This window comes from Calliphora vicina, chromosome 1, assembly GCF_958450345.1.
Source record: "Calliphora vicina chromosome 1, idCalVici1.1, whole genome shotgun sequence".
NCBI classification, from domain to species: domain Eukaryota; kingdom Metazoa; phylum Arthropoda; class Insecta; order Diptera; family Calliphoridae; genus Calliphora; species Calliphora vicina.
Window position 1 is genome coordinate 31,251,568 of NC_088780.1, and position 27,983 is coordinate 31,279,550.

At 31.5% G+C, this 27,983-nt stretch overlaps 1 protein-coding gene across 2 annotated transcripts in view; it reads right to left on the bottom strand.

Moving 5' to 3' along the window:
* Window positions 1-1,072: 1,072 nt before the first annotated feature.
* Window positions 1,073-27,983, bottom strand: part of LOC135956513 (hexosaminidase D) — a 117,086-nt gene continuing 90,175 nt past the window's right edge. Inside the window, exons 2-6 of one of the 2 annotated variants that reach the window (XM_065507052.1) lie at window positions 6,445-6,579; window positions 5,836-6,378; window positions 5,632-5,775; window positions 4,383-5,561; window positions 1,073-1,621 (exon numbers count right to left, since the gene is read on the bottom strand). In XM_065507052.1, coding sequence (XP_065363124.1) covers window positions 1,343-1,621; window positions 4,383-5,561; window positions 5,632-5,775; window positions 5,836-6,378; window positions 6,445-6,579 — 2,280 coding nt within the window. In that variant the 3' untranslated portion in view covers window positions 1,073-1,342. The remainder of the gene's footprint in view (window positions 1,622-4,382; window positions 5,562-5,631; window positions 5,776-5,835; window positions 6,379-6,444; window positions 6,580-27,983) is intronic. The other variant, XM_065507043.1, reaches the window with a different exon arrangement.

Consider the following 27,983-nt stretch of genomic DNA (forward strand, 5'->3'; position numbering starts at 1 on the left):
AAAGAGAAACTCGCTGTAGACCAAAGAAAACCAGTCCAGAAACAGATAGGCGGATCGTCCTTATGGTTAAAAAAGACCCTTTCATATCATCGAAAGCTATTTCTGCGGAGCTATGTAACGAAATCAGTCCACAAACAGTTCGTCGTCGTCTTTTACAAGCTAAATTGCCGGGAAGAATTGCCAGAAAAGTGCCACTAATGCGCCAAAAAAATATCAAGACAAGATTAGAATTTGCTAAAGAGCACTTACAATGGTCCGGGTGTGAAGGCGAAAAAAAATGGAGAAATATTTTATGGAGCGACGAAACAAAAATAAATTTGTTTGGAAACGACTGCCAAAGAAATGTACGCCGACCAAAAGGAAAAGAATTCCACGTTAAATTTACAAAAAAGACGGTAAAACATGGCGGGGGAAACATAATGGTTTGGGGTTGCTTTTCATGGAATGGTGTTGGTCCGATATTCCGAATAGAAGATACCATGAATGCTAGTGGGTATAGAGACATATTGGAAAACGTAATGCTTCCATATGCATCGGAAAATATGCCATTAATATGGACATTCCAGCAGGACAACGACCCAAAACATAGTTCAAGATTAGTTAAAAACTGGTTCTTGGAGAATAACGTACCTGTTTTAAGCTGGCCCAGCCAATCCCCTGATTTAAACCCAATAGAAAACTTGTGGAGTGAATTAAAGATAAGGCTTTCGAAGGAAGTTTTCAAAAATAAAGACGATTTATGGGAGAAAACGCAAAAAATATGGTACGAGATTCCATTGGAGAAGTGTCAGAACTTGATATCCAGTATGCCCAGAAGAGTGGAGAAAGTTTTACAAAACAAAGGTGGATATACTGGATACTAGCTTTACTTTAATAATAAACTAATTTTTTTAAGATAAAATTTATTAGCTTTTGTTTAATAAGAATTTTTAAAAATGTATCTATTATTATGAGCACCAAATTTTTCGAAATTTAAGAAATTTAATTTACTTTATAATATTTATTATTAATTATGAAATATTTTGTTTTTGTTTTTTACTCTCCTTTTAACTATAAATAAAAATCGACTGAATTTTTTTTATAATTTTACAATATACCATTATTTTTTTTCGTTTTTAAAAAATAAATTTTGGTGTATCTATTATTTTGAGCAGATGTGTATTTTTAATTTTGGCTAAATGTATGATAATAATAATGATTTCCTTTAATGTTAACATTTTCGACTAAATTTAATTAAACGCCGTTTCTTCTACTGCCGTTGTTTGCTCTGTCTGCATGTGTGGAGTTTGCGGAAGACATTAATACATTCTATGCAAAAGAGGTGAGTGAATGAATATGTGCTTCAATTTGTTGCATGATGCTGATGATGGTGTTGCTGTTGATATTGTAGATGCTGTTGTTGATATTGTTGTAGCTGTTGCTGGTGATGCTGTTGTTGTTGTTGCTGCTGTTGTTGTGGATTATTGGGTATTAAATTTAAATCATGCAAAGCCTGAGCTATTGGCAAAGGACGTTGTGGCCAAGTATTGGGTTGCAAGAGTAATTGAGCATTGGCTAAATGACGTTGTAATGAACCAATAGTTGGATAAATTGACTGTTCGATAAATTCGGCAATAGTAAACTGGGGTAAAAGAGGCAAACAGAGGAAATTGGTATAATAATAAATTATTTTGTTTTGTTTATTTAACATTATCACTGAGGTAACGGGAAATGTAATAAATTTGATATTATTACGAAAAAAAAGGTGGTTTGGCATTAGTTTTTGTTTATTTTATCACATTTTTAATTCGTTAATTTGAGTTATAGAGGAATTATAGTCAAATGTTAATTCGAATGCAGACCTTGATAAATTTTAATACAATTTTCTAGTTTAGTTGTGTTCTAGTTCTGTTCTAGTTCTGTTCTGTTCTAGTTCTGTTCTAGTTCTGTTCTAGTTCTGTTCTAGTTCTGTTCTAGTTCTGTTCTAGTTCTGTTCTAGTTCTGTTCTAGTTCTGTTCTAGTTCTGTTCTAGTTCTGTTCTAGTTCTGTTCTAGTTCTGTTCTAGTTCTGTTCTAGTTCTGTTCTAGTTCTGTTCTAGTTCTGTTCTAGTTCTGTTCTAGTTCTGTTCTAGTTCTGTTCTAGTTCTGTTCTAGTTCTGTTCTAGTTCTGTTCTAGTTCTGTTCTAGTTCTGTTCTAGTTCTGTTCTAGTTCTGTTCTAGTTCTGTTCTAGTTCTGTTCTAGTTCTGTTCTAGTTCTGTTCTAGTTCTGTTCTAGTTCTGTTCTAGTTCTGTTCTAGTTCTGTTCTAGTTCTGTTCTAGTTCTGTTCTAGTTCTGTTCTAGTTCTGTTCTAGTTCTGTTCTAGTTCTGTTCTAGTTCTGTTCTAGTTCTGTTCTAGTTCTGTTCTAGTTCTGTTCTAGTTCTGTTCTAGTTCTGTTCTAGTTCTGTTCTAGTTCTAGTTCTGTTCTAGTTCTAGTTCTGTTCTAGTTCTGTTCTAGTTCTGTTCTAGTTCTGTTCTAGTTCTGTTCTAGTTCTGTTCTAGTTCTGTTCTAGTTCTGTTCTAGTTCTGTTCTAGTTCTGTTCTAGTTCTGTTCTAGTTCTGTTCTAGTTCTGTTCTAGTTCTGTTCTAGTTCTGTTCTAGTTCTGTTCTAGTTCTGTTCTAGTTCTGTTCTAGTTCTGTTCTAGTTCTGTTCTAGTTCTGTTCTAGTTCTGTTCTAGTTCTGTTCTAGTTCTGTTCTAGTTCTGTTCTAGTTCTGTTCTAGTTCTGTTCTAGTTCTGTTCTAGTTCTGTTCTAGTTCTGTTCTAGTTCTGTTCTAGTTCTGTTCTAGTTCTGTTCTAGTTCTGTTCTAGTTCTGTTCTAGTTCTGTTCTAGTTCTGTTCTAGTTCTGTTCTAGTTCTGTTCTAGTTCTGTTCTAGTTCTGTTCTAGTTCTGTTCTAGTTCTGTTCTAGTTCTGTTCTAGTTCTGTTCTAGTTCTAGTTCTGTTCTAGTTCTGTTCTAGTTATGTTCTAGTTCTGTTCTAGTTATGTTCTAGTTCTGTTCTAGTTATGTTCTAGTTCTGTTCTAGTTCTGTTCTAGTTCTGTTCTAGTTCTGTTCTAGTTCTGTTCTGTTCTAGTTCTAGTTCTGTTCTAGTTCTGTTCTAGTTCTGTTCTAGTTCTATTCTAGTTCTGTTCTAGTTCTGTTCTTGTTCTGTTCTAGTTCTGTTCTAGTTCTGTTCTAGTTCTGTTCTAGTTCTGTTCTAGTTCTGTTCTAATTCTGTTCTAGTTCTGTTCTAGTTCTGTTCTAGTTCTGTTCTAGTTCTGTTCTAGTTCTGTTCTAGTTCTGTTCTAGTTCTGTTCTAGTTCTGTTCTAGTTCTGTTCTAGTTCTGTTCTAGTTCTGTTCTAGTTCTGTTCTAGTTCTGTTCTAGTTCTGTTCTAGTTCTGTTCTGTTCTAGTTCTGTTCTAGTTCTGTTCTGTTCTGTTCTAGTTCTGTTCTGTTCTAGTTCTGTTCTAGTGCTGTTCTAGTTCTGTTCTAGTTCTGTTCTAGTTCTGTTCTGTTCTAGTTCTGTTCTAGTTCTGTTCTAGTTCTGTTCTAGTTCTGTTCTAGTTCTGTTCTAGTTCTGTTCTAGTTCTGTTCTAGTTCTGTTCTAGTTCTGTTCTAGTTCTGTTCTAGTTCTGTTCTAGTTCTGTTCTAGTTCTGTTCTAGTTCTGTTCTAGTTCTGTTCTAGTTCTGTTCTAGTTCTGTTCTAGTTCTGTTCTAGTTCTGTTCTAGTTCTGTTCTAGTTCTGTTCTAGTTCTGTTCTAGTTCTGTTCTAGTTCTGTTCTAGTTCTGTTCTAGTTCTGTTCTAGTTCTGTTCTAGTTCTGTTCTAGTTCTGTGCTAGTTCTGTTCTAGTTCTGTTCTAGTTCTGTTCTAGTTCTGTTCTAGTTCTGTTCTAGTTCTGTTCTAGTTCTGTTCTAGTTCTGTTCTAGTTCTGTTCTAGTTCTGTTCTAGTTCTGTTCTAGTTCTGTTCTAGTTCTGTTCTAGTTCTGTTCTAGTTCTGTTCTAGTTCTGTTCTAGTTCTGTTCTAGTTCTGTTCTAGTTCTGTTCTAGTTCTGTTCTAGTTCTGTTCTAGTTCTGTTCTAGTTCTGTTCTAGTTCTGTTCTAGTTCTGTTCTAGTTCTGTTCTAGTTCTGTTCTAGTTCTGTTCTAGTTCTGTTCTAGTTCTGTTCTAGTTCTGTTCTAGTTCTGTTCTAGTTCTGTTCTAGTTCTGTTCTAGTTCTGTTCTAGTTCTGTTCTAGTTCTGTTCTAGTTCTGTTCTAGTTCTGTTCTAGTTCTGTTCTAGTTCTGTTCTAGTTCTGTTTTATTTTATTTAAATGTTAAACTTTTCGCAATCGAAAAGAAATCATGATTTTTGTATTACATTTTCATTTCATATTTGTTTTGCTTACCTCATCATATGTTTCGTATAACAATTCATTGGCCTGCCTGGCCATACCCTGTAGTTCACTAATGTAAATGGGTGTCTTGTGTGTCAGCTCATGCACCCTTATTGTTGATGTGAAATTGTGCCGTACATTATAGTCAGACATCCAAGCGCTCTTCTCTTGTACCTGTTGCAAATACACTTCGATTTCACTCAACATGTCAAACAACCTCAAAGAGAATTTATAAAACTGATGACCCAAATATACACAAGTCGAAAATAATTGATTATGATGAGAGTTTGGCTGCAACTCCAACCAGGGATGGCCAGAACGTCGTTTGTCCAATTGATAGACGCATTGTAAAACTTTCAGTAAATCATTTTCTTTGGGGTTGGTATTGAAATAGCCACGCGAAACGGTTGATAGTGATACCATTAAACTGGGCATGCCAGTCGGTAGAAGTTCACATAGAACAGCAAAATGATCATAACGTTGCCAGCCGGTTAGGGCTAAACCCTGAAAACCTTTAGAGAATCTGGCGCCCTCCTTGGCTATAACGGCCAACCAGCGTATATTATTTTCTAAATGCCTTTGTATGGGTGGTATCATTAAGCTTTCACCAAAAGCTCCTTTAAATGCTGATGCAGCCCAGGCGGTGGGAAATACCCGTGTATATCTTTCCCATAACATGGGCGGTATAAAACGGTAGATATCGTTGATATAAACCCAAATCATGGGTTCCACATAGTTGCCTATTTGCGAATGCTGCATTTCACTCAAGGTCATGCCCCTCAACATGTCATCCCAGATAATCACTTTCAATTGGGGCCATTTCATGCGTATGAAATGCGCAATGGTGGTCACATGATTGAGAAATAATTCACCTTTGGTTTTCTGTCTACACTGGGTGCACTCACCCATACGATATACTTCATCACAACCAATATGTATGTGCGACATTTTCAAGGGAATCTTCTCGATGTTGGGCTGCTGCAATTGCAAATGAAAATCGATAACTTGCGTTAGCATGGCATCGATAAAATTCATCGATTGCTTTTGACTGGGACATATGGACTGGGGACTGTCGGGCAATTCGCGCATGTGGGCAAACTCTTGTAGTTTTAGGGCGTATTCCATGTGACCAAAAGTTTGTACTAAAGGTATTATATTGAAGCCATGCTCGGCACAGGCCTCCAAAAAGTCCTGCAAAGAGAAATACAAAAATCGATTTATAATTATTTTTAAAAAACGGTTTAAAACGAGTTAAGCTCACCTTAAGTTCCTCACGATTGTAGGCATTTCTTGCAGATAGTGTTGAAATATTTCCCTCAAAGGGAAACATATCTTCATACTCGATTAACAGGCCTGTGGCTCCCAATGTTTTTAAAACCGGCAATAAAGTTTTCAAAAAAGAAAGCTAAAATCAAACAATTCATAATAATATTTCCCCTTCCATTTATAATGTACTATAAGCTACCTTGGGTGGTGCTCCCTTTAGATCTAAATGCACTAAACGCTCATTGGGTGCTCGGGCCCCCTCGGGACCTATACCAGCCACCATGGGTATACCCATGCGTTGCAGTTCATGCTCATACTGGGTCTGCTTTTCCGCTGACGACAACATTTGCGCATCATTTTCCATTTGACTTTGTAAATCATCCATGGCTGAGTTGCGAGACTTTTGTTGATTTTCCAAAATCCTTAAACGTTCCTCTTCAAACAGATAACTTTCTCCAACTATGGGCAACTTCTTACGTCTGGCTACCAAGGATAACGTTTGAGCCGAAGCCTCTTCTATAACAATAGAGGGTGGATTTTTGGTGGGCTTAACGAAACGCGTTAAACCAGAATTTGCCAAACTATTGGGATGATATTGTACATTGGTGTCCTTTTTGTTGTTGGTATCTTGATTTTGTTGAAATCTTAAAATGCGATTAGCCTGCGAAATCAGTTTTTGCAAGACATAAATGTGTTTGTAGGAATCTCGGGGTGTAGAATCTTCGCTGTCGCTGGGTAAATTCTGAATAAAAAATTTTGAGAAATTAGTTTTACAACAATTGAGAGCTGAGTTTATTGAATGACTTACAATGTAATTTTGGGTAAACGTTTGTTTTGTATCCAAATAGGCCCAAGTCCAAAGACCACAAAGTATTAAGGAAGAAACAAGTAGTAAAAGCGATATTTTACGACGCCAAATTAATATTAAAAGATTTGTGTGCATCTGTAAGAAAGTAATAGAAATATTTATGTAAATAAAAAATGTATGTTGATTACAAGTAGGGGGTTTTAAATATTCAATGCAGCCATTTGTAGCATTCTTTTTGGTTTATATTTTTTTAAGGTCATTAAAATTCTATTTTTTATGTTTTTCTTTATTGAACATACAATTTATTTTATCAATTGTGAGATTTCGAATTGTCGCTATCATATCAATAATATAAAACGTTTGCTGTTGCTCTTCATTTTCCAATTAATTCAAATTAAATGTTACACTAACTATTTTTCCAACAGTTTTATAATTTATTTTTATGTAAACAATGCAGTACTATGGGCTGAAAAGTAAAATATTGGACTGTTCCTCGCTATCAAATGAATGCTTTCGTTCTTTTTTTAATCGTAATACGGTTTCATTAACTCCTCTTCTATGCGAACGATGAGCCAGATGAAAAGTCGAACGAATGCGTAAACGTTTTATCAGTTTCTAACTATGCGAATGGAAATGTAATAATCATTCATTTGCTGTTCTGTTTTCAACAAACGTAAACTCAGTCGAACGAAAGTTTTTGATATTGATGAATCGACTTAGAGATTGGCAAGGCAACTAAACAAAGACCTATGATTGAAGGCAAACTTTGACTAAATAAAGAGCTATGATTGAAGCCAGGCTTTGACTACATAAAGACCTACGTTTGAAGTCAAACTTTGACTGCGTAAAGACCTACGATTGAAACCAAACTTTGACTAAATAAAAACCCACGATTGAAACCAAACTTTGACTAAATAAAGACCTACGACTGAATGCAAACTTTGACTACATTAAGACCTACGATTGAAGGCAAACTTTGACTGCATAAATACCCAGGATTGAAGGCAAACTTTGAGTAAATAAAGAGCTATGATTGAAGCCTGGCTTTGACTACATAAAGACCTACGATTGAAGGCAAACTTTGACTGCATAAAGACCTACGATTGAAGGCAAACTTTGACTAAATAAAGACAAACGATTGAAGCAAACTTTGACTAAATAAAGACCAACGATTGAAACCAAACTTTGACTAAATAAAGACCTACGATTGAAGGCAAACTTTGACTGCATAAAGACCCACGATTGAAGGCAAACTTTGAGTAAATCAATAGCTATGACTGAAGCCAGGCTTTGACTACATAAAGACCTACGATTGAAGTCAAACTCTGACTGCATAAAGACCTACGATTGAAACCAAACTTTGACTACATAAAGACCCACGATTGAAGGCAAACTTTGACTAAATAAAGACCTACGATTGAAGGCAAACTTTGACTGCATAAAGACCCACGATTGAAGGCAAACTTTGAGTAAATCAATAGCTATGACTGAAGCCAGGCTTTGACTACATAAAGACCTACGATTGAAGTCAAACTCTGACTGCATAAAGACCTACGATTGAAGGCAAACTTTGACTAAATAAAGACACGATTGAAGCAAACTTTGACTAAATAAAGACCAACGATTGAAGGAAAACTTTGACTAAATAAAGAGTTATGATTGAAGCCATGCTTTGACTACATAAACACCTACGATTGAAACCAAACTTTGACTACATAAAGCCCCACGATTGAAACCAAACTTTGACTACATAAAGACCCACGATTGAAGGCAAACTTTGACTAAATAAAGAGCTATGATTGAAGGCAAACTTTGACTAAATAAACACCTACGATTGAAACCAAACTTTGGCTACATAAAGACCCACGATTGAAGGCAAACTTTGATTAAATAAAGAGCTATGATTTAAGCCAGGCTTTGGCTACATAAAGACCTACGATTGAAACCAAACTTTGACTACATAAAGACCCACGATTGAAGGCAAACTTTGATTAAATACAGAGCTATGATTGAAGTAATTTTTGACTACATAAAGACCTACGATTGAAGGCAAACTTTGACTAAATAAAGACCCAGGATTGAAGCCAAACATTGACTACATAAAGACCCACGATTGAAGGCAAACTTCGACTAAATAAAGAGCTATGATTGAAGCCAGGCTTTGACTACATAAAGACCTACGATTGAAGGCAAACTTTGACTACATAAAGACCAACGATTGAAACCAAACTTTGACTACATAAAGACCCACGATTGAAGGCAAACTTCGACTAAATAAAGAGCCACGATTGAAGCAAACTTTGACTACATAAAGACCTACGATTGAAGGAAAACTTTGACTAAATAAAGACCCAGGATTGAAGCCAAACTTTGACGATTGAAGGCAAACTTTGATTACATAAAGACCAACGATGGAAACCAAACTTTGACTACAAAAAGACCCACGATTGAAGGCAAACTTTCACTACATAAAGACCTACGATTGAAGGCAAACTTTGACTACATAAAGACCAACGATTGAAACCAGGCTTTGACTACATAAAGACCCACTATTGAAGGCAAACTTTGAATAAATAAAGACCCACGATTGAAGCAAACTTGACTACATAAAGACTTACGATTGAAGCAAATTTTGACTACATAAAGATCAAGTTTCAATTAGATTAAGTTTGAGACCAAACTTGGACTACATCAAGATCTACAATTGAGATCAAACTTGGATTTAATAAAGACCTAAGATTGAAGCTAAACTTATTTCATAATATTTTCAAAAAAAAATTATTAATATTTACATTTCACATTTCACTAATAATCTCCTTCATATTCCCAACTGCAAGCCACAGTGCCGTACGCTATCCTTCAATATTATTTTTAATTTATTTAATTAGTTCATAGTGCTCAATGTTAATATAAAAGGAATGAATGCACTTCAATTTCGAAGGAAATTTTGCTAGCAGCCAAACAGAAACGACAGCAACAATTAATTGTATAATTATACAGCCACTGACTGCTATAAAATGCTTTTTAATTTACAAGATTTTGCAATTAAATTTATAGACAATAATGAAAACATAAAAATGCTGCATGCTGCATTTTTATAACAATTTTAAATAATTAATTAACATCATTACGAAACGATTTAAATTTTGAATATAAATTTAAGAATTCATATTATTATTACATATTTTCATAACATTTCATTTCACAATAGTTTTTTTTGGTTTATCATATGAATGGATAAAATTTTATTATAAAATACAACTAACGTTGCTGTGTATTCTTGCTCTCCAAAGAATTGTAACTATTTAACCGATCTCTCTTTATTATTATTATTATGTGCAGTTTTATAAAAGAATTTATGGAATTTTTATACAGTTAAAATTAACGATGATAATAAAGTTTGATAACAATTCGGTTGTATTACACGTTTACGTATTTAAAGCGCACCTACCTACATATTTTTATAAAGTTTGTTTGGCATTTATCCAAAAATAAAATATAAATAAAAATATTCAAAAAAAGCCTTATTATATGTATGTATATAATAAGAGTGTTCAATGTAAATCAGTGAAATGATCCTTTCATACTGTCGTCAGAGTCTAAGACGGTAGTCTGAGTATATGACGATAGTCTGAGTATAAGACGCTAGTCTGAGTAAAAGACGGTAGTCTGAGTATAAGACGGTAGTCTGAGTTAAAGACGGTAGTCTGAGTATAAGACGTTAGTCTGAGTATAAGACAGTAGTCTGAGTATAAGACGGTAGTCTAAGTATAACTCGATAGTCTGAGTAAAAGACGATTGTCTGAGTATAAGACGGTAGTCTGAGTTAAAGACGGTAGTCTGAGTATAAGACGTTAGTCTGAGTATAAGACAGTAGTCTGAGTATAAGACAGTAGTCTGAGTATAAGACGGTAGTCTGAGTATAAGACGGTAGTCTGAGTATAAGACGGTAGTCTGAGTATAAGACGGTAGTCTGAGTATAAGACGGTAGTCTAAGTATAACACGATAGTCTGAGTATAAGACGATTGTCAGAGTATTAGACGGTAGTCTGAGTTAAAGATGGTAGTCTGAGTATAAGACGTTAGTCTGAGTATAAGACGGTAGTCTGACTATAAGACGGTAGTCTGAGTATAACACTGTAGTCTGAGTATAAGACAGTAGTCTGAGTATAACACGGTAGTCTGAGTATGAGACAGTAGTCTGAGTATAAGACGTTAGTCTGAGTATAAGACGGTAGTCTGAGTATATGACGATAGTCTGAGTATAAGACGCTAGTCTGAGTATAAGACGGTAGTCTGTGTATAAGACGGTAGTCTGTGTATAACACGGTAGTCTGAATATAAGACGCTAGTCTGAGTATAAGGCGCTAGTCTGAGTATAAGACGCTAGTCTGAGTATAAGATGGTAGTATGAGTACAAGACGGTAGTCTGAGTATAAGACGCTAGTCTGAGTATAAGACGCTAGTCTGTGTATAAGACGGTAGTCTGAATATAAGACGCTAGTCTGAGTATAAGGCGCTAGTCTGATTATAAGACGCTAGTCTGTGTAAAAGACCTAGGCAACCGAGTAGGACGATACAATCAAGAATTTTTTATATCTATGTCCTGGTCCTTGATATTAGGAAAATAGCATGTGAATGCCCCTAATAAAATCCAACTACAGCGTATTACCACGTACAAAACTATTTGTAAACGAACCTCCATTTCCGTTTTTTATTCCCTTTTATAATTTTACTAAAAAGTTACAAGTACATGAATGATGCTGCTGCTGATGCCACTGACTACATGAACGTGTAAACAGTTGCAGTCAGTACGAGTACGAGTTCGAGAGAGATACAATATCTAGTAGAATCATTTTGTATAAATTTGCTGTTGTGCATTTCATTATAATGCTAAATAGTCGGGGTACAGGATAAGTGTATAGTTGAGGTTATTTTTGAATATGGAGCAACAACTTTATTTCGAATTATTTAATTTTATTGTTATAATAAATTACACAAAAATATTAGGATGAAACATTTATAAAAATCGATTATTGTTAAGTTAGCAGCACCGAGTCTAATTGAGGCTTCAATCGTAGGTCTTAATTTTGTAAAAGTTTGGATTCAATCGTAGGTATTTATGTTGTCAAAGATTGTCTTCAATCGTAGTCAAAGTTTGGCTTCAATCGTAGGTCTTTATGTTGTCAAAATTTGCCTTCAATCGTAGGTCTTTATGTTGTCAAAATTTAGCTTTATGTAGTCAAAGTTTGGCTTCAATCTTAGGTCTTCATGTAGTTCAAGTTTGGCTTCAATTGTAGGTCTTTATGTAGCCAAAGTTTGGCTTCAATCATAGTCAAATTTTGGCTTCGATGGTAGGTCTTTATGTAGTTTAAGTTTGGCTTCAATCATAGTCAAAGTTTGGCTTAAATCATAGTCATATTTTGGCTTCGATGGTAGGAGGTTTATGTAGTCAAAGTTTGCCTTCAATCGTAGGTCTTTATGTAGTAAAAGTTTGGCTTCAATCATGAGTCTTTATGTGGCAAAGTTTGGCTTCAATCGTAGGTCTTTATGTGGAAAAGTTTGGCTTCAATCGTAGGTCTTTATGTAGTCAAAGTTTGACTTCAATTGTGAGTCTTAATTTATTCAAAGTTTGCCTTTAATCGTAGGTCTTTATATAGTCAAAGTTTTGCTTCAATCGTAGGTCTTTATGTAGCCAAATTTTGGCTTCAATCGCAGGTATTTATTTAGTCAAAGTTTGCCTTCAATCGTAGGTCTTTATGTAGTAAAAGTTTGGCTTCAATCATGAGTCTTTATGTAGTCAAAGTTTGGCTTCAATCGTAGGTCTTAATTTATTCAAAGTTTGCCTTTAATCGTAGGTCTTTATTTAGTCAAAGTTTGCCTTCAATCATAGGTCTTTATGTAGTCAAAGTTTGCCTTCATTCGTAGGTCTTTATGTAGTCAAAATTTGGCTTCAAAACAACCTTCAAACTTAATTTCCTTATACAAAAAAAAACCTCAATTTAACACATATTTTTGCATTACTAGGTGTTTCTTTATTTTCGTTGTGTGTTGCACATAAATTGTACTTGTTGTTTAAAAATTTGTACAGAAATATTTATTTAACTTTCAATGAGAATGTGTATTGTTAGATTCAAAATGTAGTTTTTCTTTGTTTCACAAAATGAATACTTCAGCTAAAAGATATTTCAGCTAAAATTACTTTAAATAACTTTGAATTGATATGAAGCACATTCAGCAAATATGACCTAAAATCAACTAAACGAAAACCCTCAAAACAAAAAGAACATTCAAAATATCATTTACTGGATCAAATTAAAATGTTTGGCATTTGTTTAAAATTAAACAGTAGGGGTAGGACTATAAGTAAAAATTTACATCATTCTAATTTACATAGTATTTTATACCTGTCCATTATTTAAATTTCAAAATGTTTAATTTTTTTTAAAAAGTTTATTTATTTATTTATTAAAATTCTCTGTAGTGTTTGCTTAAAATAAGCAACATAAATACATAATAAAAAAGAGAAAAACATATTTAATTTTTAAACAAACCACATATCAACCAGACAGACCAACACCTGTGTATTAGTTTAGTAAAATGTACATGTCTAAGCATCCTTGTTATTTTCAGTTTTTTTTTCAACATTTTTTGGTCAGCATTTATTTATTTTTTTGCTTACATCCGTTTCCCTTATGTTGTAATCGTTATACTAAATTTGGTGATGTCTGTAAGCAAGTGGGTTTTGTGTTTTCCAAGGGATTTTGTGTAAGAGGACGTATTACTCTACTCCTACAATAAAAGCAACATCAAGAAATTGTAAACAACTGCAGCACCAAAAACGAAGAGAACATAAAAGTATAAACAAACACGTTCGTGTTGTGTGTTTGCATGCACAAGTTGGGTGTGAAATCTTTGACAACAAATCTTTAGGGGGGATCTTAAATTTTGTATTTAATTTTAGTTTTTTTTCTCCTTCGTTACAGGCCGGTCTAACAAACCATGTACTTGTTAAAGTAAAATATTGTAGATTTATGTGTGTTTTTATGCTTCATGCAAAGCACTATGGTTTTTGGCAAAATATTTGGAAATATTTTTTAAATGTCTCAATTTTTTTTTTTATGTAGCAACAATAATTCTTCTTTATAAAGCAATTTTAGAAACTGATTTAATTTTTGTTTAATCTTCTTTATCTCCTAATATTTTAAACAAAAATAGTTTAATCCTCTTGCTTATTATTTTAGTTTCCAACAGTAAATGTGGTCTTGAGGTCCATAGTGCAAATATTTGTTGTAGACATATAGACAAGTGACTACATGTGTATGATTAAAAAGTATGTAGGTACTTGCCCCGAAGTTCATGTCACCCTTGGAAAACAACACAAAACTGTCTTCAGTATAAAGATAAAACTGGCTTTAGTATAAAGATAAAACTGTATCTGTCTCTAGTATAAAGATAAAACTGTCTTTAGTATAAACACAAAAATGTGTTTAGTATAAACAAAAAACTGTGTTTAGTATAAAGATAAAAATGGCGTTCGTATAACGATAAAACTATCTTTAGTATAAAGACAAAACTGTCTTTAGTATAAAGACAAAACTGTCTTTAGTATAAAGATAAAACAGTTCTTAGTATAAAGATAAAACTGTCTTTAGTATAAAGATAAAACTGTATTTAGTATAAAGATAAAACTGTATCTGTCTCTAGTATAAAAATAGAACTGAGTATAAAGATATAACTGTCTTTAGTTTAAAGATATAACTGTGTTTAGTATAAAGATAAAACTGTCTTTAGTATAAAGATAAAACTGTCTCTAGTATAAAGATAAAACTGTCTTTAGTATAAAGATAAAACTGTCTTTAGTATAAAGATAAAAATGCCTTTAGTATAAAGATAAAACTGTGTCTAGTATAAAGATAAAACAGTCTTTAGTATAAAGTATAAAGATAAAACTGTTTCTAGTATAAAGATAAAACTATCTTTAGTATAAAGATAAAACTGTCTCTAGTATATAGATAAAACTGTCTTTAGTATAAAAATAAAACTGTATTTAGTATAAAGATAAAACTGTCTCTAGTATAAAGATAAAACAGTCTTTAGTATAAAGATAAAACTGTCTTTAGTATAAAGATAAAACTGTCTCTAGTATAAAGATGAAATTGTCTTTAGTATAAAGATAAAACTGTCTCTGGTATAAAGATGAAATTGTCTTTAGTATAAAGATAAATCTGTCTCTTGTATAAAGATAAAACTGTCTTTAGTATAAAGACAAAACTGTATTTAGTATAAAAATAAAACTGTATCTAGTATAAAGATAAAACTGTCTTTAGTATAAACACAAAAATGGCTTTAGTATAAAGACAAAACTGTATTTTGTATAAAGACAAAACTGTCTTTAGTATAAACTCAAAAATGGCTTTAGTATAAAGATAAAACTGTATCTAGTATAAAGATAAAACTGTCTTTAGTATAAAGATAAAACTGTCTTTAGTATAAAGAGAAAACTGTCTTTAGTATAAAGACTAAACTCTCTTTAGTATAAAAACAAAACTGTCTTTAGTATAAAAACTAAACAGTATTTAGTATAAAGACATAAGTGTCTTTAGACAAAACTGTATTTAGTATAAAGACTAAACTGTCTTTAGTATAAAGACTAAACTGTCTTTAGTATAGACACAAAACTGTCTCTAGTATAAAGATAAAACAGTCTTTAGTATAAAAATAAAACTGTATTTAGTATAAAGATAAAACTGTCTCTAGTATAAAGATAAAACAGTCTTTAGTATAAAAATAAAACTGTATTTAGTATAAAGATAAAACTGTATCTAGTATAAAGATAAAACTGTCTCTAGTATAAAGATGAAATTGTCTTTAGTATAAAGATAAAACTCTATTTAGTATAAAGATAAAACTCTATTTAGTATAAAGATAAAACTGTCTCTTGTATAAAGACAAAACTGTCTTTAGTATAAAAATAAAATTGTCTCTAGTATAATGCCAGAAATGAATTTAGTATAAAGACAAAACAGTATTTAATATAAAGACAAAACTAGCTTTAGTATAAAGGCAAAACTGTCTTTAGTCCTTAGTATAAAGACAAAACTGGTATAAACACAAAACTATATTTAGCATAAATACAAAGTTAGATTTAGTATAAAACCAAACCGTCTTGCAGACTAAACTGTCTTTATTATAAAGACAAAACTGGCTTTAGTATAAAGACAAAGCTATATTTAGTATAATGGCAAACCTTTTTAGTGTACTTTTTTTTATTATACCTGTAGACTTCAGTCTAAGTAGAATGTTGCAAATGCCACTTTGTAACTATTGCCAGTTGGTATTTGTTACATTTAAATCTATCGGGCATATTCTTATATGACTGAATGTGTGTTTTTGTAAATTTATGTTACTAGCTGTAACTGTAAACTTATACTTAATAAGGACAGATTGAATACAAGCAAAATTTCTTCTTTTTTTTTCTTCAGAATATTTTTTCTTCTCTTTTTAATGAAAATTGAAAAGGAAATGATGTTTTTGAAAGCTTTTGCTTGGCATTTCTTATTAAAAGCCTTAGAAAACTTACATACATTAATGTTGTCTAAATAAGTATAAATACAAAAAAAAAATAAGAATCGATTTTATTTCCTTTAAAAACTGTTTCATACAGATTTCTATCTGTTTATATTTTTAGGTTTAATTAAAATAGAAACTAACATAATTAAAATATATAGTATGTATGTACTATATAAACAAATATAAAAGATTTAATAATACATATGCAAAGTATTTTTACAGTAAGATATTTCATGTATTATGACCAATGATTTGGTTTTTTAAAGATTTGGAGATGTTAACAAAATAATATTTCTTAGCCAAATATGGCTAAGTGTGAAAAATATTATAAAGAAGGACCTAGGCGTTCAGAAAATTTAAATAAAATCAATGATAAATATAAAAATTGTAGGAGTAAAACACAAATATGTCTTGAATTATAATGGTAAATTATTACATATATTTCTGCTTTAACTCATTTTGTTATTTAAAAAAAAAAATTAGATCAACATTTGATAAAGCATATTCATATTCTTTTATATCCTGTTATCTCATGTTGTATTAAAAAAGGCGGGTTTCAAGTTTAGTTTTCTTAAAGTTTAGTCCTTCCTCTACAATGTTCATTTATATAGTATTTTAATTGTTCCAGTAGTTTGGAAAATATATATCTTCTAACGAACCCACTGTGTGTCCCAATTAAATTATTTAGAAATGTACCATCACTGCGTATACTTAATAATTAATTTAAACAGAGAAAATAAGTATACGCCAAGTTACACTTCTACTCAATACTCTATGCAATTAATGCAAAAAATGTTGCATATTTTTAGGATGAGATTTATTTGAGCATGTACTTCATAATTATAATAGAAAAATGCACTCTATTTTTTAACTACTGGTGCGATCTGTATGAAACTTAGGAGATCAATACAGAAATAGTTAAACTTTTAATTTATTAGCTTTATAGATAAAAAAATTGCATATAAGTGTCACTGCAATGGGTCAAAGTTGACCACCTAAAAACTTTTCCGAACCATCAATTATAAATATGATTTAATTTTTTTATTTTTTTTTATTTATTTATTTAAATTTAAAACCAAGCCCATTGGGCCAAATATGGCTTATATTCTACTCAACAATAATACATTTAAAATTATAAAAATTTTAAAGACTAAGTAGTAATAATTGTTTTGTTTAGGTGGACATAACTTAACTATGTTAATAAAATACATATTTAAAAATTATAAAATTTTAACAGTAAAAAATTCCCAAACAAAAGCTTAAAGTAATACAAAAAAACTTATTTCCTTATTCAATCGATTCCCACTGTAGCCTTACACTTAAGACAAATATAAAAGTCATACATCTAACTTGACAAATACAGATTTTATAGATAAACGTAAACGTATGGCATGACTCTAAAAGTCTTACCCTTTATTTGTTCTGTGACCATAAAGAAATCTCAAAAACCATTAAGCTAAACACACTTTCTACATACAATCTATGACTTCTTTTAAAGGTACTCGTACAATAGTAAATACATGTACATATGTATGTATATTTATTTAAACACATACACTTTCAAAATATCTTAAGTATTTGTAAAAGTATAAAATGATTCTTTTCAAAACCATTGAGGTCATTTTAAGTAGACTCTTTAAAAAGAAAAACAGAATACTTAAGTACAAAAAATAAAGTACAAATAAATGTATTTGTTTTAGTACTTGTATGTATAACTTTTGTATACTTTTCTAGGTTTTTTTTTTTTGTTGGTTTCTTGTTTACGAACAAACATGCATTGACATGCTTTCCTTAAGTAAACAAATACTTAAATAAATATGTGAATACATATTCATACATTTACCCGTGCTAGCATACAATTGCATTCATATTTCTTGTTTTTGTTATTTTTCTTCTTAATACACAAAAAATAAAACTTCTCTTTAGAGAACAGTTTGTTTACATTTCAAAATGATCCTTAAGAGACAAAGATACACACTTGCACGAGTTGGATAAGAAATAATTTTTGTTGTGTTGTGAACAGCAACACAGACTTTAACAAAATTGAAATGGATAAATCAATTAAAATGTAAAAATGTTTCAGTTTTAAAATCTAGTTACACATTCATTGCAGAAAGTATTTTTTAAATCCCAGAGCAAGATGAATGAGAAACGTTTTTTCGTCTTGTAAATAGTAAAAAGAGGGACATGTAGAAAGTTTTAAGCCACAAGAAAGAGCCATTTGTTTTTAGTATAAAGACAACCGATCTTAGTATAAAGACTAACCTGTCTTTAGTATAAAGACAAACCTGTGTTTAGTATAAAGACAAAACGGTCTTTAGTATAAAGAAAAAACCGACTTTAGTATAAAGTATATAAAATTGTCTTTAATATAAAGACACAACTGTATTTAGCACGAAATTAAAAACAAAACTGTTTTTAATATAAAGTTAAAGCTATCTTTTGTATAAAGACAAACCTGCCTTAAGTAAAAAGACTAAACTATCTTTAGTATAAAAACAAAACTGTCTTTAGTATAAAGACTAAACTGTCTTTAGTATAAAGACTAAACTGTCTTTAGTATAAAGACAAAACGGTTTTTAGTATAAAGACAAAACTGTCTGTAATATAAAGACAAAACTGTCTTTAGGATAAAGACAAAACTGTCTTTATTATAAAGACAAAACTGTCTATAGTATAAAGACAAAACTGTCTATAGTATAAAGACAAACCCATCTTTAGTATAAAGACAAAACTGTCATTAGTATAAAGACAAATCTGTCTTTTGTATAAAGGCCAAAACGGTCTTTAGTATAAAGACAAAACGGTTTTTAGTATAAAAACAAAAATGTCTTTAGTATAAAGACAAAACGGTCTTTAGTATAAAGTCAAACCGGTATTTAGTATAAAGATAAAACTGTCTATAGTATAAAGATAAAACTGTCTTTAGTATAAAGATAAATTGTCTTTAGTATAAAGACAAACCGGTCTTTAGTATAAAGACAAAAATGTCTTTAGTATAAAGACAAAACTGTCTATAGTATAAAGACAAAACGGTCTTTAGTATAAAGACAAAACCGTCTTTAGTATAAAGACAAAACCGTCTTTAGTATAAAGACAAAACGGTTTTTAGTATGAAGATTAATCTGTCTTTAGTATGAAGACAAACCCGTCTTTAGTATAAAGATAAAACTGTCTTTAGTATGAAGACAAACCCGTCTTTAGTATAAAGACAAAACTGTCTTTAGGATAAAGATAGAATTGTCTTTAGTATAAATCAAAAATGTCTGTAGTATAAAGGCAAAACGGTCTTTAGTATAAAGACAAAACGGTTTTTAGTATAAAGATAAAACTGTCTTTAGTATAAAAATAAAACTGTTATAGTATAAAGATAAAACTGTCCATAGTATAAAGACAAAACGGTTTTTAGTATAAAGAAAAACTGTCTATAGTATAAAGACAAAACTGTTTTTAGGATAAACACAAAACTGTCTACAGTATAAAGATAAAACTGTCTTTAGTATGAAGACTAAACTGTCTTTAGTATAAAGATTAAACTGTATTTAGTATAAAGATTAATCTGTCTTTAGTATAAAGACCAAACTGTCTTCAGTATAAAGATAAAACTGTCTTTAGTATGAAGACAAACCCGTCCTTAGTATAAAGATAAAACTGTCTTTAGTATAAAGATAAAACTGTCCATAGTATAAAGACAAAACGGTTTTTAGTATAAAGAAAAACTGTTTATAGTATAAAGACAAAACTGTATTTAGGATAAACACAAAACTGTCTACAGTATAAAGATAAAACTGTATTTAGTATGAAGATTAAACTGTCTTTAGTATAAAGACCAAACTGTCTTCAGGATAAAGATAAAACTGTCTTTAGTATAAAGACAAACCCGTCTTTAGAATAAAAACAAAACTGTCTTTAGTATAAAGACAAAATAGTATTTTGTATAATGACAAAACTGTCTTTAGTATAAAGACATAGTTATCATTAGAATAAAGATAAAACCGTATTTTAGTATAAAGACAAATGTTATATCCATTTATTGTATGTCTTTTAAATAATTTCTATGATTTACCCACAACCTTCAACTCCACTAAATTTGAAAATGCAACTACATTTTTCTGCACATAAACAACTACTGTTTATTTAATAAAATAATATTTATTTTGTTTTTTGAAATATTTGCTGTACAAACAATTGTTGTTTCAACACTCCCACTTTTTAGAGTCCTCCCCATTGTGGCCGTCACTGAAATTGAAACTACAATAATGTATGCATTCATTCATTCATTTATTTATTTTGCAGTTTAAAATTGAAATTTAAATGCAGTTAACAAATGAATGAACGAACGAACGAACGAATATGGAAATGAATGTTTGAAAAGAAACGTTATTTGTTGTCATGGCCAACATTCATTCAATTATTTATGTTTTCTGTCGTTTCGTTTTTATTTTTCAATATTTTGTTTGAATTTTTGTGGGTGGCTGGCTGGCTGAGTGAGTGTGTATTTGTTTTAAATTTGAAATCAAAATTCATGTGAACAGCCACGTTTATACAAATACTTTGTTTAACAAATGAGTAAAATGTTGGTGATTTCGAATGTTGAGGTTCGATATGAAAGTGACCAAAACAGTTTATAAATAAATAAAACAATGGAAACACACAATGCAGTTTGCAGCATGGGATAAACGTACATATTTGGAGGTACATATTTTATTTTTAAAACAATTTTGTGTTTTGGCATTATGACAAATAGGCCGGCCAGCAAGAATTATATAGTTTTGCTAATAAAAACTGTTGCACAGTGAAATCATTAAATAAAACCGTGTAATTAAAAATTACAGAGAAGAAAAAAAATAAATTTATAATTAAAACGATGGTAATAAATCTGAATCTTCTGAACTATTAGATTCCAAAATGATGTCATAAAATAAAATTTTTTGTAAACAAATGTTGATAAATGATAAACTATTCAAAAGGAAAAATGTCGCACTCAGTTTTTAAATATTTTTTTTTTATAAATTATAATAAACATACATATTCATTGGCAATAATCTGGAATTTAAAGATTTTGTGAAAATAGTCCATTTTTCAATACCGGAATTTTTTTTATGAGCATTCAAATCCAAAAACAAGTCAGAGAGCTATATTCGGCTGTGCCGAATCTCTATACCCTTCTCCAAATTATACTTTAAAATACAAATTTTAAATATTTTTAGAAAAACAAAATTTATTTTTTTTCCTGTTATTTTTTTAATTTTTTGTTAATTTTTTTTTAAAAAATTTAAAATTTTTTTTTTTAAATTTTAAAAAAAATTTGTTTGTTTTTTAATTTTTTTTGGTGAAAAAAAAATTCGGGTTAAAAAAATATTTTTCCGATTTTGACCCATTGTAGGTCCAACTTACTATGGTCCTATATACGTCGTTGCAAAGGTCTCTGATATAGCTATCATTAGATATCCATATTGTCTACATTAATGACTTAGTAATCCAGATATAGGTAAAAAATCGAGGTTGTTCTGGGTTTTTCCTCATATCTCTGCCATTTGTGGATTGATTTTGCTGATTTTAAATAGGAAACTTCTCGAAAGCATGTCTAACAGAATTATTGAAGATTTGGATCCCGAAGATATCTGGTGTCTTCATAAAATTGATTTCAACAGACAGACAGACGGACATGGCTTAATCGACTCCGCTATCTATAAGGATCCAGAATATAGTATATACTTTATAGGGTCGGAAAATTATATTGAGGAAATTACAAACGGAATGAAAAATTTATATATACCCTTCTCACGAAGGTGAAGGGTATACAAAATATGTAACAATTACAAATAGCTATTTTTTAGTTTTTTTCAATCAGGCGCCTTTTTATTTTCCAGCTGGACTTAAATTTAAATAAAACATAGATGTACACTTCTTTATCTTTCCATTGATATATAATAACTCTATATAATCCATTTCAATTAGTTAATAAAGTGGCCAAAACATAAATATCTCGAGACAAATTCGTCATAAGTCTAGTCCCTGCACCACAATTTTCATAGCATACTTTTATGCGTAGTAAAAATAATAAATTTTTGACAAATTTGTATTTTTTAACAAATTCTATGCTAGATTTGAAAGCTCATAAAAAAATCACCGTTTAAGGTATCGTAATAATTTTTTTAAATTTAAAAACATTATTATGTGTTTAAGAAATAAGAGAAAAAATAATTTTGAAAAAATATATTTTAGTATAATTTTTATGCAATTAAAAAAAAAAATGATAATGAAATTAGGTTGGGGACTTACAATCAGATTGTTCACTCAAGTAATAATATTGTTTGTTACCATCGAAGTTGGATATTTAATATGGAGAAAATTATATTTAATATTATAAAATGCCATGACTTTCTATTACTGAGTAATATAAATGACTACAAACTATTAAACGGAAATGGCGCTTTTTTAGATCTTCGCTATTATACACAAATTGAATGATAAGCTGAACTTTACATAATTGCCCTCCTTTAAACGAAATTGTTTCCTTATTTAAATTTCTTCTTTTTTTTTGTTTTTAGTCGAGTGTACATTAGCACACAATAATCTCGTTTTTGTTGACGCTTTAAAGTACGGTCACATGTTGGCAGAAACATGTTGGTTGAAATGGAAATCCGCATACAGTTGCACATCCTCAATATCCCCAATGGAATACATTTCATTTTTTGTTGAGTTGCTAGTTTTTTTTTTGTCCCCCCTCTTATTTTTCACATCGTACAGAGTACGTGTATGTAATTGTAATCACACTTTATAGTCATGTAGACACACACACATATCCATACAAATACAAACATATTTCAATGTGAAAGTATGTGACCACACACACATACATACAAATTTAAACAGTGCGTTAAAATATTTTACGGAAATATTTAAATAGTGTTTTAACATTTTTAACTTACTATAACAAAGACTAGATCTTTTCAACTACACTAAGATTTTATAAAAAATTCTTGAAAGCTAACAAAGTTTTGATTTATAATTTCCTCTTACTTTACTTGTACAAATGTTTAGCATCATGTACTTTAAATTTTACTACATAGTGTTAACTTAACAAACATACATTATTCCGATCTATTTCCGTTTTATTAAACACACACAACAGGACTATTTCTTTTACAGTTTTTTTAGTTTTTGCTGTTGCTCTCTGTAAAAACGCAAACTATACTCATGCTAACCGTACATAAACTTTATGTTCTACTAGTAGTTTCTGCTCAGTCGCGTTCCCTGATATGTAGAGCAGAAAAAACAAATTAAAATAAACTGTATTTATGTTTTAAAAAAAAAGAAAATACAACAAAATATATTAAAAATTACAAGGAAAAATTACAGAATTGTGATTATAGTGCTCAGACGAATAAAATTATTGACTATAATATTATAATGCTTTGTACTAAATATAGTAGAGAACAGATAAAACGAACGAATAGGTTAAAAAGATTAGAACAGAACTAGAATAGAACTAGAACAGAACTAGAACAGAACTAGAACAGAACTAGAACAGAACTAGAACAGAACTAGAACAGAACTAGAACAGAACTAGAACAGAACTAGAACAGAACTAGAACAGAACTAGAACAGAACTAGAACAGAACTAGAACAGAACTAGAACAGAACTAGAACAGAACTAGAACAGAACTAGAACAGAACTAGAACAGAACTAGAACAGAACTAGAACAGAACTAGAACAGAACTAGAACAGAACTAGAACAGAACTAGAACAGAACTAGAACAGAACTAGAACAGAACTAGAACAGAACTAGAACAGAACTAGAACAGAACTAGAACAGAACTAGAACAGAACTAGAACAGAACTAGAACAGAACTAGAACAGAACTAGAACAGAACTAGAACAGAACTAGAACAGAACTAGAACAGAACTAGAACAGAACTAGAACAGAACTAGAACAGAACTAGAACAGAACTAGAACAGAACTAGAACAGAACTAGAACAGAACTAGAACAGAACTAGAACAGAACTAGAACAGAACTAGAACAGAACTAGAACAGAACTAGAACAGAACTAGAACAGAACTAGAACAGAACTAGAACTAGAACTAGAACAGAACTAGAACAGAACTAGAACAGAACTAGAACAGAACTAGAACAGAACTAGAACAGAACTAGAACAGAACTAGAACAGAACTAGAACAGAACTAGAACAGAACTAGAACAGAACTAGAACAGAACTAGAACAGAACTAGAACAGAACTAGAACAGAACTAGAACAGAACTAGAACAGAACTAGAACAGAACTAGAACAGAACTAGAACAGAACTAGAACAGAACTAGAACAGAACAGAACTAGAACTAGAACAGAACTAGAACAGAACTAGAACAGAACTAGAACAGAACTAGAACAGAACTAGAACAGAACTAGAACAGAACTAGAACAGAACTAGAACAGAACTAGAACAGAACTAGAACAGAACTAGAACAGAACTAGAACAGAACTAGAACAGAACTAGAACAGAACTAGAACAGAACTAGAACAGAACTAGAACAGAACTAGAACAGAACTAGAACAGAACTAGAACAGAACTAGAACAGAACTAGAACAGAACTAGAACAGAACTAGAACAGAACTAGAACAGAACTAGAACAGAACTAGAACAGAACTAGAACAGAACTAGAACAGAACTAGAACAGAACTAGAACAGAACTAGAACAGAACTAGAACAGAACTAGAACAGAACTAGAACAGAACTAGAACAGAACTAGAACAGAACTAGAACAGAACTAGAACAGAACTAGAACAGAACTAGAACAGAACTAGAACAGAACTAGAACAGAACTAGAACAGAACTAGAACAGAACTAGAACAGAACTAGAACAGAACTAGAACAGAACTAGAACAGAACTAGAACAGAACTAGAACAGAACTAGAACAGAACTAGAACAGAACTAGAACAGAACTAGAACAGAACTAGAACAGAACTAGAACAGAACTAGAACAGAACTAGAACAGAACTAGAACAGAACTAGAACAGAACTAGAACAGAACTAGAACAGAACTAGAACAGAACTAGAACAGAACTAGAACAGAACTAGAACAGAACTAGAACAGAACTAGAACAGAACTAGAACAGAACTAGAACAGAACTAGAACAGAACTAGAACAGAACAGAACTAGAACAGAACTAGAACAGAACTAGAACAGAACTAGAACAGAACTAGAACAGAACTAGAACAGAACTAGAACAGAACTAGAACAGAACTAGAACAGAACTAGAACAGAACTAGAACAGAACTAGAACAGAACTAGAACAGAACTAGAACAGAACTAGAACAGAACTAGAACAGAACTAGAACAGAACTAGAACAGAACTAGAACAGAACTAGAACAGAACTAGAACAGAACTAGAACAGAACTAGAACAGAACTAGAACAGAACTAGAACAGAACTAGAACAGAACTAGAACAGAACTAGAACAGAACTAGAACAGAACTAGAACAGAACTAGAACAGAACTAGAACAGAACTAGAACAGAACTAGAACAGAACTAGAACAGAACTAGAACAGAACTAGAACAGAACTAGAACAGAACTAGAACAGAACTAGAACAGAACTAGAACAGAACTAGAACAGAACTAGAACAGAACTAGAACAGAACTAGAACAGAACTAGAACAGAACTAGAACAGAACTAGAACAGAACTAGAACAGAACTAGAACAGAACTAGAACAGAACTAGAACAGAACTAGAACAGAACTAGAACAGAACTAGAACAGAACTAGAACAGAACTAGAACAGAACTAGAACAGAACTAGAACAGAACTAGAACAGAACTAGAACAGAACTAGAACAGAACTAGAACAGAACTAGAACAGAACTAGAACAGAACTAGAACAGAACTAGAACAGAACTAGAACAGAACTAGAACAGAACTAGAACAGAACTAGAACAGAACTAGAACAGAACTAGAACAGAACTAGAACAGAACTAGAACAGAACTAGAACAGAACTAGAACAGAACTAGAACAGAACTAGAACAGAACTAGAACAGAACTAGAACAGAACTAGAACAGAACTAGAACAGAACTAGAACAGAACTAGAACAGAACTAGAACAGAACTAGAACAGAACTAGAACAGAACTAGAACAGAACTAGAACAGAACTAGAACAGAACTAGAACAGAACTAGAACAGAACTAGAACAGAACTAGAACAGAACTAGAACAGAACTAGAACAGAACTAGAACAGAACTAGAACAGAACTAGAACAGAACTAGAACAGAACTAGAACAGAACTAGAACAGAACTAGAACAGAACTAGAACAGAACTAGAACAGAACTAGAACAGAACTAGAACAGAACTAGAACAGAACAGAACTAGAACAGAACTAGAACAGAACTAGAACAGAACTAGAACAGAACTAGAACAGAACTAGAACAGAACTAGAACAGAACTAGAACAGAACTAGAACAGAACTAGAACAGAACTAGAACAGAACTAGAACAGAACTAGAACAGAACTAGAACAGAACTAGAACAGAACTAGAACAGAACTAGAACAGAACTAGAACAGAACTAGAACAGAACTAGAACTAGAACAGAACTAGAACAGAACTAGAACAGAACTAGAACAGAACTAGAACAGAACTAGAACAGAACTAGAACAGAACTAGAACAGAACTAGAACAGAACTAGAACAGAACTAGAACAGAACTAGAACAGAACTAGAACAGAACTAGAACAGAACTAGAACAGAACTAGAACAGAACTAGAACAGAACTAGAACAGAACTAGAACAGAACTAGAACAGAACTAGAACAGAACTAGAACAGAACTAGAACAGAACTAGAACAGAACTAGAACAGAACTAGAACAGAACTAGAACAGAACTAGAACAGAACTAGAACAGAACTAGAACAGAACTAGAACAGAACTAGAACAGAACTAGAACAGAACTAGAACAGAACTAGAACAGAACTAGAACAGAACTAGAACAGAACTAGAACAGAACTAGAACAGAACTAGAACAGAACTAGAACAGAACTAGAACAGAACTAGAACAGAACTAGAACAGAACTAGAACAGAACTAGAACAGAACTAGAACAGAACTAGAACAGAACTAGAACAGAACTAGAACAGAACTAGAACAGAACTAGAACAGAACTAGAACAGAACTAGAACAGAACTAGAACAGAACTAGAACAGAACTAGAACAGAACTAGAACAGAACTAGAACAGAACTAGAACAGAACTAGAACAGAACTAGAACAGAACTAGAACAGAACTAGAACAGAACTAGAACAGAACTAGAACAGAACTAGAACAGAACTAGAACAGAACTAGAACAGAACTAGAACAGAACTAGAACAGAACTAGAACAGAACTAGAACAGAACTAGAACAGAACTAGAACAGAACTAGAACAGAACTAGAACAGAACTAGAACAGAACTAGAACAGAACTAGAACAGAACTAGAACTAGAACAGAACTAGAACAGAACTAGAACAGAACTAGAACAGAACTAGAACAGAACTAGAACAGAACTAGAACAGAACTAGAACAGAACTAGAACAGAACTAGAACAGAACTAGAACAGAACTAGAACAGAACTAGAACAGAACTAGAACAGAACTAGAACAGAACTAGAACAGAACTAGAACAGAACTAGAACAGAACTAGAACAGAACTAGAACAGAACTAGAACAGAACTAGAACAGAACTAGAACAGAACTAGAATCTCAACTGGAATCTGAACTAGAATGTGAACTAGATTCTCAATTAGAATCTCATCTAGTATCTCAAGTAGAATCTTAACTAGAATCTCAACTAAAACCTGAAGTAGAGTCAAAACTAGAAATTGAACCAGAGTCTCTATAAGATTTTGAAGAATCAAAACTATAATCTGAACTAAAATCTAAACAACAATCTCAGCTAAAATCTCAACTAGAATCTAAATTAGAGTCTGAACTAGAATCT